This window comes from Lipotes vexillifer, unplaced genomic scaffold (assembly GCF_000442215.2).
Source record: "Lipotes vexillifer unplaced genomic scaffold, Lipotes_vexillifer_v1.1 scaffold443, whole genome shotgun sequence".
Taxonomy (NCBI): domain Eukaryota; kingdom Metazoa; phylum Chordata; class Mammalia; order Artiodactyla; family Lipotidae; genus Lipotes; species Lipotes vexillifer.
Genome location: NW_006779163.1, coordinates 438,957 through 451,441, shown reverse-complemented (window position 1 = coordinate 451,441; position 12,485 = coordinate 438,957). Strand labels below are relative to the sequence as shown.

Below are 12,485 nucleotides of genomic sequence, written 5' to 3'. Positions count from 1 at the left end.
CAGCGGTTCCCGGGCCGCAACGAGGCCCCGCCGCCGCCCGCCGCCGCCCGCCGCCCCCGCCAGCGCAGACCCCCGCCCTCGGGGCCTCGAGCACGCCGCCGGGCACGCCGGAGAGCGCGGGCGGCCGCGCGGGTCCGGAGAGGCGGCGGCTCCGGGGAGCGGGCCGCCTGACGTACCTGCGGCGGCCTCAGGCTCGGGTCCGCCCGGCCCGGGATAACGGCGCCTCCGCGGCGAACACGCCTAGGATCTCCATGCGGGGTGTTTACTCCCAACGCTCGCGATACTGCGCGATCCGGGCGGGGAGACCGACGGCCTGGAGCGCCGGTCCCGGCGGCCGTGCGTGCCCTGCGTGCGCGCTCTGGACGCCGGGGGCCGCGGGGCCGGGCCGGGAGGACAGACGGAGGTCTCGCGAAGTTTGCGGCCCTGGGGGCGGGACCGGGTCGGAGTCCGGGTAAAGGACTGTTGGAATGGGCCGGCGAGGGATGCGTAGGGATTTAGGGCAGGAGCTCATGGAACCTGCACTGGCCCGGGCCGGGCTCGGTCCTGCAGAGGACAGCCATGGCGAAACGTGCCCTGAAAGCTTCTACTCCAGCGCTCTTCTCCTGGGGCCTTTAGGTGTCCAGAGCAAGAGCCGGGTTCAGCGCGCGCCCCCTGCAAACCGCTACCCGTTTTACCCGCGCGGCACCTGGGACGCGGGCGGGTGAAGTGCTTGCTCAGGGCGTGAGGATGCGAGTCCTCCCCTGACTCCCACCCTGACCGGCGAGACCCCTGCCCCAAGTCCGGTCCGCTCCACTCCTAACGCCTCGCGGCCTCGCCTGGAGCACGGACGCCAAGCGGCTACCCCTTTTGAAGAAACAAGGATTAATGTGTTGAACTCTAGAAGTGCGCTCCCCCCAAAATGTCTGGGTGATTGAGATCACGGGCTGTTTTGTGTCTAAATGTTGAGCCGGTCCACACTTGACATTGGACACAACTGGGGGACTGAAACCCTGTTTTACGTAATGCTGATGACAAATGATGTGCTATATAGTGAGACAAAACTGCTTGCATCTTGTTTGAACTTTCCACGGCACCATGAAGATACCGCATGGCCCCAATATTAGAAACCACAGCACTGCATCTTCCCTTTAAGAATATTTAACCAAACTGATTTGATATAGTGGCTAAATACAGAATCCCCTACTGGCTTTGTGATCTTAGGCAAGTTGTACCTCAGCTCTTTTGTACCTCACCTTCCTCATCCAAAAAACAGATATGAGTACCCACCTAATAGGATGAGGGTTAAATGAAACATACACATACAGAGCTTGACACATTCAATAAATGTGGTGGTTACACTAGATCAACCCACACCTGATTAATTTCTCCCCCCACCCCCGCCCCGCCCCGCCCCGCCCCAGGTCGCATCAATGTTGGGAACTTTCAGAGAATTCTTGACCCTTGCACTTGCAAATCCTCAAAATTAAGCACTCCCTGCTGCCACCACGCAAGGTACCTGATCTTAAACTTAACTGTGTTGTTCTACTCAGGATTCTTTTAACAGCCCTTTAGGTCACTATGCCATTGAATACAAAGCCCAACAGTTAGGAACAGAGGTAGGCTGATGAATTGCAAACATCCTTATCACGTGATAGTGAAGTAGGAAGCGGGGGAAGAGAGACAGCTGCCAGCTCCTGACAATCCTAGAAACTGCAGGGGGCCTGGGGCATGACAGGAGGTGGCCTGAAAATTGACCAAGGAAGCTGAGAGCCCCAGAATCCTGCTCTACCGGTTTTCCACCACTCCAGGTTCTAATAACTTCCTAAACTAACCCTTCACGTATATAATAAAGCATTCACAATTCCATGGGAAGGTAAATCTTTATTAACACTGAGTACTATTTTAAAGAGTAACAGCCTGAGCCAATACTGAGACAGAGACACAGAGAGACTAGTTTCGGAGGGCAAACAACGTCAACACTGAGGGCACCACTTAACCCTCTGGTTCCCAAATGTGCCAAGATTTTAAGTAACTGAGGTTAAAACAAATCAGACTCCTCCAAAGCTGTCTCTACTCACTCCCTTTTTCTTCCCACTCTTTCTTGAACCCACTACTTTTCATCCCCACCACTCGATGAAAATGCATCATGACAAAAGCACCAGTGACCTCCACATCGCCAATGTCAGTGATCAAAATCAGCCTTCATCTTATTCAACCTATCAGGAGAATGAGAGCAAGAAATCAACTCTGTAGTTTCACAAGATTTGTGAGACACGTGGTTACGCACAATTTTCTTACCGAGTTACCAGCTTTTAATGAGTCACTATCACAGGTGTTCAGAGATCAATTTTTTGTAACTTTTAAATAATTGTTCCTACTGGGGAAAAAATGTATCTCTCTTTCCAAACAACCAATTTATGAACATATGGAGCAAAACCTCTGCCAAAGGAAGCAGAAGCAACTGCTTTTATTGTTGTTTTCAGGCCACAGACTGTTTCAAAGGTTCTTATTTCCCACATTCTTAATAAGAAACCCCATCTACAGTGGTCCGATTATGACTCTCAAATGAGCTCTGGGAAAGGTAAAACCTAAGGAAGAGTCTTGGTTTTGATCTTTCATGAACTTTGCACCAATCAGCATATTTACATATGTCCTGCCAAGGAGAGAATTTTAAAACATCACTGACATGGTTTACTTAGTCTCATCATATAACAATGATCCAACACCTAATCTATAAATATAAGACACTGCTGTACCACATAACACCTTAGATATAAATATGGTATTTTTACAGCAAGTTGCTGCTGCTTCTTATATGTCAATTTAAGTTCAAGTCACTGTGGCATGAAGTCAAATTTTCACTAGTCTTAATGACCATAAATGGTCGGGTGGGGAAATGCCAAATATGACAAAATAAAGGTTTCCAAGCCAACTTGGAAGCAAAACAGTCAGTTCTACGTACTAGTATCGTAGAAAGGTCAGTTCTACGTAGTATCACTAGTGTGTAAATTTTCACAGCTGAAGTTCCTCCTCTTATGTGATGAAGGCCTGATCTGTAAGTTGAAGAGCTCTGAACTTAACTTCTGATCTTGAGCCCAAGTCAGATCTGGAAATACTAAGGCAATGTCACTGGCAAAATTGTGGGCATAACATAAAAGCATGCTTTAGGCCTACTCGTAATGGAATATTATCTCAGGAGAAAGCAATTTCATAAAAGTCCTGATTTCAATTTACCGGTTTCTGCATCAATGTTGCAATATTAAACTGTGAATTTCAAATTTGCACATACGGTCATATTCGTGTAGTGATTTACAACTGTCAAAGCACTCCGTATGTGGTTCTCAAAAATGTCTGGCTTTACAGGACCTGAACCAAAAAGACTTCACAGTAGGTTTCAGTGCAAACCCATATTGTGGTGGGTTGTGCATAATTATCTTCATACCAATAGAAGTATTCACTGTAATGCATAAATCCATTACACGAGCCAAGAATGAGCTTCTAACTTATTTCAACAGATACAATATGTCATACCACACACACATAATCTGTCCATATTTTAACTACTATTCTATAAATCTTTGATGTTTACACCAATAATGCCACTGGAATGGACTAATATTACATAGAAAAGTGTTTGACAACAAGGTAAAACAAGCTCTAAAGGGCTAAATTTGTTATAAAATGGGTCATAGGCTGAGAAATCAATACTCATCCACAGTAATTATAAATCAGAAGATGACTGAGGGTCAAGTATTACATGTCCAAATCTAGGAATGAATTAATTCCTTAGTAGATTAAAAAAAACAATGTCGTAAGTAACATTATACTTGGCAAATCTATAGCACAAAATTGGGTAGCCTTTGTTTAGTATGAAAAGGAAAAATCTAGAATTTTAATACCCTTAAGATTCCACATTAAGCCACCTTGACGAGAAATCTTTCTTAAAGTAACTTACCCATAAATAAAGTTGCCTAGGTGCACACAACATACACACATACATGGTTCTCTAACAAAGTATCAGCTGAAGAGCAGCACTTCACACACACAGAGCCGAACAACTAGAGTTACACAATATAATACAGATTTCCACGCATTATACCAGCAAATCTTACCTAGAAAATAACACTGTTAAATAGTTTTTCCTGATGAACATTTGAAAACCAATACTATAATTCATCTACTGAAATAATTTCCCTTAAGAAACAACACGTGAAACTGTAAGAGCTGACAAGTCATATCATAGTTAAATATCAGACTGCTAGTACCTCTTAGAACAACATAAATCACACAACTTTTGGACAGCTTAAAAAAAAAAAGCATCAAAATTTAGGTTTCCTCATGGTTCTTGTGTGGTGGTCGTTATTTACTCTGTGCCTTCCAAGTGGCCCTTGAGGCTTTTCCACAGCATTCTTAAAAGTGTTATGTTTATTTTGCACATGATGAGTCAACAGTATGCTAAATGATCGGCAATGAAAGAAAACGCAGGAGATAAATTACACGTGTTCTTCCACATGTAGAATATACCGCAGGTTCCCCGAGGTGGCGACACTTCCCAACCAGCAGCCAGCTTCACGCTTTGCAGGATAAGGCCTCCTTACGTAGGGAACGATTGAGAATATTTGCTCCCCACACCCAGAGCCATTCAGGCATATACTGTGCAAAAAGAAACTAAAAATGAAAGAGAAAAAGACTGTAAGGTTAGACCCCAAAGTCATCGACAACAGAATGCACAGATCAGCAATCATTTAAACCAACAAACATCACCAATCCCATTAAATACAAAAAAGGAAAAAACCTTAGGTGCTACTGCACTGAGCACCTACTTTTGTATAAGACCCTATGCTAGACTCTCTGGGGAACAGAAATGTGATCACCGCCCACCCGCCCCCTTTCTCTAATGAGGCGGGACAGACCTACATGCAGGGATACGGTTTCATCTTTACTTAACGTGACATGAATAGTATGGAATGTGGATAAGAATTACAAATCAGCCCAGGAATAAAAGGCAGGTGAAAGAGAAAACTGCATACCTGCTTAGTACTGTGTGAGAAAACTGGGGACTGAGGGGCAGAGTGGTGCTAAGTTAAACAAAAGCACTGAGTCAAAAACACCAGGACCCTGAGAGTGTGTCTTGAGGTGTGACGAGGAAGCCTCGGGGATACAGGGAGGATATCTGCTGATGCTGCTCTGCTCCAGGGGGTCTCCAGGGCCACGTCCCCCCAGGGGACATTCGGCAAGGTCCAGAAACAGTATTAGCTGTCACAAGTGGGGTGGTGGTGCTACCGGCATCTCGTGGGCAGAGGTCCAGGATGCTGTGAGCATCGTACAGCGCACAGGAAGGTCCCACAACAAGGAACGAGCCAACCTCTACGCCACTAGTGCCCAGGTGGAGAAGCCCTGCGCAACACTGACGGATCTGTCCGAGACTGAGCGAAAGTTTAACACCTTGTGTGTGAAGGAGGGGAGATGGACGGGCCCCTGGCAGGTGCTGATGTTCTAGCCTTGACCAGAGGTGTAGTAATACAGGTCACTCCACATTCTCCTTAAGAAAGAGACCCAGGTCACTCTGCTATTTCAGGAACCACAGTGAACAAGGAGGGGGTCCCAGCACGATGAACTGTGGGGTGAGGGTCCCAGAGGTGCAGCTGTTCCCAGCAGGTTCCACAGAAGCTTCAGCTTAGCCACCTTGGAGACAGGGGTCCCGTATTTGACCTGGAGCCGTAAGTAACTACCTGTGAAAATGACCAAGGTCTCTTTGGACCTCTTTAAAGAGTCAGGATTTCAGGGGAAAAAATACCCAAATACTCCTCCTTGGGGCCGCTGTCCTAAAGCAAAAGGCTCTAAAATCCGAGGAGATGAAAGAAGGCAATATATGGTCCCTTAGGAGGACTCTGTAAGGAGGGTCACATTGAAACATGGGGGCGCCTGACACAGGCTAGGTAATCGGATCCCCCTCCAAAGGGCATTTTATTTTCAGTATTTATTGAGTGGAGATTGAAGCCGCATCTAAAAATCTGTTTGTTTTAAATCTCCTCTCATGACCACTTATCCACTACAGGGGGACCAGCATCAAGATGGATTCTGCCCGTTTCCTAAGGAGGGGCAGGCGGAGACTCACTGGCTTGTCCCAGGGAGGTTTCAGCACACTGGGCAGTGGAAGGGAAAGAGCGGGAAAGAGCTAATGGAAGAGGAGAGAATTTCGTCCTCTGGGTACTGACAGATCAACTCCGGAGGCTGACTCATCGGCCTGCTGAGATAACAGCAGTAACAGGAAAGGGGTGCCAAGTCTCCAGGCACCAGGAACTGCGGAAAAGCCGGGGTGGGGGAGGTCAGGTTCTGCAAGGCTCTGGGCGCCTTCGGGGATCCTGACCCGTGTGTCCAGGCCTGCTCCTGACTAATGTGACACAGAGTAGCGCCCCCCCCGGGGACCCGGCTCAGTAGGACTTGGGAACAACGAGCTGAGGGGAGGACGTCCACAGCGAGGGTACACATCCAGCTTGTCGGAAAAGTGCACAGCGCTGAAAACACAAATGCCATGCATTCCCCAGAGACTGAGACAGGCGGGACTTAAAAAGGTAGGAAACAAACGGGAATGGAGAAGATGGAAAGGAGCTCAAAGGACGTGAGCTGGACCCTTCGGCCAGAGCACTCTGAGGTCTGAGAATCAGAACTTACAATCCTCATCTTTCAGCATCATGCTTCAATCAGATTCCCAAGTGTCATTTTAAAAAGGTTTAGGATGCATTAACCTAATTACAAGAGCTGAGCGCACACTGTTACCTGGATGGAATGGGACCAGTATCCTGTGGTCCTTTTTGAAATGCCAAGCGTAGAAACAGCATGATGTGCGTACACTTGTGGCGAAGGCACCAACCACGGGCACTTGTGCAGAAAGCTGCCAGGGGTGGACACGTTGGTAGCTACGTAGAACGGGATTAGACTCTGTACGAAGATTCCTTTGGAAGCATATTCATACTGCAAGGCTCTGCTGAAGTGGTCTAAGTAAGCCTGTTGAAACAGGAGGGAAAGACTTAATTTCTCAGGAACTCGGAAGAAACTCAGGAGAAAAAAAAGACTTAATGGTCCTTTCAGGGAAAAAAATACAGCACAAGCAAACACGAGCTGCTGACAAAGAGCTCAACACCTGGACCAAACCACTGTCATAAACACTGTCCGGCATGATGATTTCACTTTCCAACTGGGGACGCGTTACCTTAGATGCGGAAAACGCCGCCAGCTGGGGGGTTGGCTTGCAGCAGGAGCCGGAGGAGATGGTGACGATGGCCCCTTTCTTCCTCTCCACCATCCCGGGTAACACTATGTGCACCATCAGGCTGGCGGCGGCAATGTTCACGTTGACGATGTCCCAGAGCGTGTCCTCCGAGACCTGCGAGAAGTACTGAGGGTAGGGGTAGAACACGCCCACGTTGTTCACCAGGATGCCAATGTCTCTGTCCTTCAGGGCTTCCCGGATGAGGCCGTAGATCTCGCGGCCATCGCTGAAGTCCGCGACAATGACGTCAGTCTCCACTTTGTAGGCGTCAGCTATGTCTTTAGCGACCGTCTGCAGCTTCTCTTGGTTCCGACTGATCAGAACAATGTTGAGCCCACGGCTGGCCAACTCCTCTGCATAGGCCCTTCCAATCCCATCTGTTGCGCCTACGGTACAAGCGGGGAAAAGTGAGCAAACTCGTTTCTCAGTGTGACCTTTAAAATGGACTTTAAATACACTGTGTCCGGGTTTAATCAGAGAAGCATTCACACTAGAAATAAACCGAGTTCTGTAAGTGATCAGTCAAGCACAAGGTCAAATCCATGACACAAGCTAGTCAAACACTCGCCCCGACACTCTGACAGGCAGAGGAAGAACTGTTTTACATTCACCAAGTTGACTGTGAGACACAGTGGGAAACTGTTTTCAAACTCTCATCTGGCTTGAATGAGTGCCATGGGAAACAATGGTAAATTAAAATGAAATTTAAAATAAGGCAAGTGCTTCTGAAAGTGGTACCAGTTTGTAAGGACACTTTCAAAACAGAGAGCAAGAAGGAAAAGCAAAGGCTAGGATGGTGGGGCTGGAGCTGGACTGGGAACAGGAGGGGCAGAATGAGAAGCACAGAAATCACAGGGAAATTCTTCCAAGACGAGGGCGGTAAGAAATGCACACATAATCATAACAGAGTAGTTTTATTTTTTTATCCCATGAAAACATTACATCAAATTCAGTAACTCCAGGAATGATGCATCCAACTTAAAACACAGATTGAACAGGAAAGATGATTTCATTTTTAGATTAGGCAAGAACTGAAAACCCATCTCTTACCACTCACGACTGCCCATCTTCCATACTGCTTGATCAGGTCTGCTCTGCTCACCAGGCGCGGGATGAAGTGCAGCCTGATCAGGCTGTAAAAGTCACAGACGACGGTGATGCTTTTTCTGGCCGTGTACCAGGCTCCAACCAAGGCGAGGGCTTCCATGTAGCAGTTGCAGGACCTGGCGATTTCCCTGTACAAGAGGTAGAAGCTATCGACGGCAGCCATGGCAGCCTGCAAGGGAGGGCAGCAAAAGAGAGGTGGCCTTTGCTTAGTAAGTTAGAGGAACACGCACAGTGCGCGGGAAGAAAGGCATTTGAGGACATCAGAGCTTAACAATTTTGCATTCAAATAACAGTAACTGTTAGATGCACATAGCCCATGGATCCAGACAATTTATGATCTCATTATTTAACATCTGTAGCTTATAAAGTTCTTTCCTTCCAAGAAGATTAGTCAACATAGTTATCAAGGGTTACCAAATTCCTACTAAAATCCAGGCACTGCGCTAAATGTTGTGGCTACAGAGATAAACACAACATGCCCTATGCCAAAAAAGCTCCTGGTCCAGCACAGCGACAGACACAGACTGTTTAATTCACATAACAGCTGAGAGGTATGTTTCTTTCTTTTATTGAATTTATATGTATTCAAAACCGGCAAGCGCAGAGGGCCTACTATCCCTGGAGAGACAAGAGTAGAAGAAACAGAGGCAATATTAAGACAGGGCCTTGGCCTCAAAGACCTTACAACCCATTTGTGACAAAACTAAGCTCTAATAAACTTTAACATCAAATAAACATAAATTAGATTATGTATAAATAATATTCATAAATGTATATTTAAAAAGAGATACTCCCCAAACTTGAAGAAATGGTTTTGTCAAATGATAGCGCATAAGCACGCTCCATCGTGCTGATGTCACTGGCACACCATTACCTTTCCCTGGCCCCTTAACGTTTGGGGAAAGAAAAGCCCAATTCAATTCTTGTAAGTATTCACACAGCAAGCATCGCGATGCACCTATTATGTGCCATGTACCGTGACAGATGCTAAGGCCTCAAAGATGAAGTAAATAACTACCTAGAAGAAGAGACGAACATTTAACAAAACAACTTTAAATGCCATATGAACTGGTGTATGTATGCCCGTGCTCAGAAAGGCAGAGAAAGGCTGGGCACGACCAAGGCTGATGAACTTCATCCTGGACTAGACCTGGGAAGCCACTGAGGCCTGAGCCAACTGTGTGCTATCAAGTGAGGGTCAAACATCAAAAAGATCAGAACAGACCACAGTTAAATTACAGGGAGCTCTGATATGCAGAAACACAAGGATACAGCATTTATTATATATTAATAAAAGAAAATAGATTTAAGCCAAACAAACATTTATATAAAACTTCTGGAAGTGGCCCCTTTCATAGAAACTGCATTAGAATAGGAAAAAAGTAAATCCTGAAACTAAGAAAAATCCCCGACAATAGCAGCAGAAATTGGCATAAGCTTAAGGAAGAATAAGTGAGCTCCTTCCCACTCCACCGCAACGCAATCTGAGCTCAACCAAGGTTTGCAGAGTGGAGAAAACAAATTAACCTCTGGAATGGAGCACAATGTAAGAATGATACCACACTGTGGTAACAGGCACATAAAATAACGAAAAAAACTACTGAATATAAATAGGTATATATCGATATATATCTGTGTGTTGAGTATGCACATGAGTGTGCAGTCCAAATTACAAACCAACAAAACATACAAAAGAAATATGACAGAAAACTGAAAGAAACAGGCAGTAGGATTCCTAAATGCCTCACAATGAGGATATAAACCCTCAAACGTTAAAATTTCCACTCCTACCATAACTCGAAGTGGGTGTGGCATTAAGTAAGTTAAAGAAACGTCCTTCTCAAATAGCAATACAGGAAATGACTGAAGGGGCCACCTTATTTCCAGTAAGTAAAGTGCTGTACACTTTGGGGTTCTGTTCAGAGAAACTTACCTCCTACAACAAGGATGCCAAGATTGGTCAAGAAAAGAAAACATTATAAACTTTATTAAGCACACAAGCCAATTACTTAATAAGATAAAAACAATTACATGCTCCTCTGGGGTAATGCTTCTTCATGGACCACACTGGCTGAGATTCCCTAAAACATGAACTATCGAGATCAATGCAGTCTGGGCTGAAGATGCTGTTCTTTTTCTGGTTCGTCCGCCCCACTAAGGCCGTACACTCCTGGCGCTGCTCCAAATCCTCTGAAAGACGTTCACAGTCACGGTCATCCACCTTAAACGTGTTCACCCCTTTTCTGCTGTGCATGAGCGCCTCTCAAAGCTTCCGGATGCTAGCGATGAGGTAGTGACGTGTCACCCTCTCCTAGGGTCCCCGCTGCTGCACCATCTCAACACACAGCCCCATCCTGAGGAGGCAGGCGCCGGCTGGAGAAGCCCCTGCCCGGCACTGAGCACACTCACACTGGCTGCCGTCCCTGAATGGCGCTAATTTGATTCCCAGAGAAACAGCCAAAACATTAGCTTCTCACAAGGAAGAACATAAAAACTGAGAATTCAAACCCAACCATCCTAAGTTAGGAGTTCCTGAGATAATTTTTTAAAGCGGACACGTGCCTTTTGTCATAATTAATCAAATACTAGGCCATGAAGAAAGCAAATGTGAAACATAAATACTTGTATGCACCAGTACTTTTCAAACAAAATGTGAAAAAATTCGAAATAACAAAACTATGACCAAAAAACTAGATACTTGGAACATTAAATCTATTCTTCAAAATAACAGATGGGCATACATCTAAAATGTTAAAAGTGTTTTCAATGAAAAATTGAAAACCACATATCAAGGACTAATGGGTCATAGCCAAAGAAATACTTGTGGGAAAATGAATTGCAGGAGTGTCTGTAACAGGGTTCCAGCTAAAAAGGTCAGGTAGGCCTCAGGGAATGACCTCACCCCAAGGGGAAGCTGTGTGTAAAGGGAACTTCGACCCTCTCAAACACCATTTTTTTCAAGAACTGAACATCTCAGAAGGAAAAACTTCAGCAAAAGAAGCCTGACTGTGACCGAGTTCCCCGATTTTTCTGCTCAAGTCATTAAGTACCTGTGGTTTCCTCTTACCTCCTCTGCCAGCCCTGGGCCTTCAGGAATACACTGCTCTGTCTTCTCTTCAGGACAAGCTGTGAACAAAAACCAACAGGAAACAAATGCCTCTCCTTCACAGCTCAGCTGGGATAAGTTTATATAAAACTACGACCAAAGCGTTTTAAAAGTTAAGGAAATGGAACAACTCTCGTGCCGTGATTCCCTGCACAGGTAGCGACACATCACCTGGTCTGGGAAGAAGGCAGGCGCCGCCAGGGCCCGTCTGGTGGAAGGCTGCGCTGGGAGGCAACCGGCTCCTGCACCTTGTTCCTTAAGGAACATTTCGTCACACAGGACAAAATCTGTCCAGACCGCTTGGAGGGAGACCCAGGACGGCGAGCTCACGCCCTGCCTCTGACCTGTCCCGGGCATCTGCTGGGCTTCCCTGGGCCTCATCCTTCTCTCTGCAAACCACTGTGCTGCGCTCCAGCCACAGAGCACTAGACCCTCCGCTCGACCGCAGCACCTGTTCCACACTCCCGGCAGATCCCAGCTGCCCACCTGAGCACGTGGGTCCTGGGCTGGCGGCAGCAGCAGGGAGGGATGGCCCCTTCCAGCCTGCCTGGGGCCGGGGGCTTGCGGATGAGGAGACGGAAGGAAACGCCAGTGCCACCCCTCCCCTCTCCCTCCACCCTAGACAACGCCTGGTGCCTGTTTCGGTTTTGAAACCCCCCACCCAAGGCTGCGTTCCCTGGGGGGCCGCATCTCCCCACACACCCCTCCAGCACCTCACACAACCCCTGGCGCGGACGGACAGGAGTGCCCAGATCAGCTGCTGCATGAAATCGCACCACCCAGCCTAGCTCAGCTCAGTCCCCTCCCGCGGGGAGGGGACCACCAAACCAACACCTGTGATCCTTTACAAAAAGAAACCCCTCGGGCTTCCCTGGTGGCGCAGTGCTTGAGAGTCCGCCTGCCGATGCAGGGGACACGGGTTTGTGCCCCAGTCCGGGAAGATCCCAAGTGCCGCGGAGCGGCTGCGCCCGTGAGCCATGGCCGCTGAGCCTGTGCGGCCGGAGCCCGTGCTCCGCCACG

The 12,485-nt window shown here is 47.3% G+C and overlaps 2 protein-coding genes across 2 annotated transcripts in view; both read right to left on the bottom strand.

The window, feature by feature from the left end:
* MBTPS1 (membrane bound transcription factor peptidase, site 1) overlaps positions 1-271 on the bottom strand; it is a 51,320-nt gene extending 51,049 nt beyond the window's left edge. Inside the window, exon 1 of the mRNA XM_007452523.1 lies at positions 177-271. The gene's annotated coding sequence lies outside the window, so the exon portion shown is untranslated. The remainder of the gene's footprint in view (positions 1-176) is intronic.
* A 4,277-nt stretch (positions 272-4,548) lies between these two features.
* On the bottom strand, positions 4,549-8,522 carry HSDL1 (hydroxysteroid dehydrogenase like 1). The gene is made up of 4 exons (XM_007452522.1): positions 8,303-8,522; positions 7,193-7,638; positions 6,760-6,987; positions 4,549-4,647 (listed from the first exon to the last, which is right to left on the bottom strand). Exons 1-4 carry the CDS (start codon positions 8,520-8,522, stop codon positions 4,549-4,551), a joined length of 993 nt encoding a protein of 330 aa, XP_007452584.1.
* Positions 8,523-12,485: the final 3,963 nt, after the last annotated feature.

Bases quoted from the DNA above. Each gene is read 5' to 3' on its own strand.
- HSDL1 (XM_007452522.1), bottom strand. From the start codon at position 8,522: ATGGCTGCCGTCGATAGCTTCTACCTCTTGTACAGGGAAATCGCCAGG. The intron at 6,988-7,192 runs GTAACGCGTCCC...CTGTTTCAACAG, and splicing joins CGGCGTTTTCCGCATCTAAG to GCTTACTTAGACCACTTCAG. The intron at 4,648-6,759 runs GTAACAGTGTGC...TTTCATTTTTAG, and splicing joins ACTGGTCCCATTCCATCCAG to TTTCTTTTTGCACAGTATAT.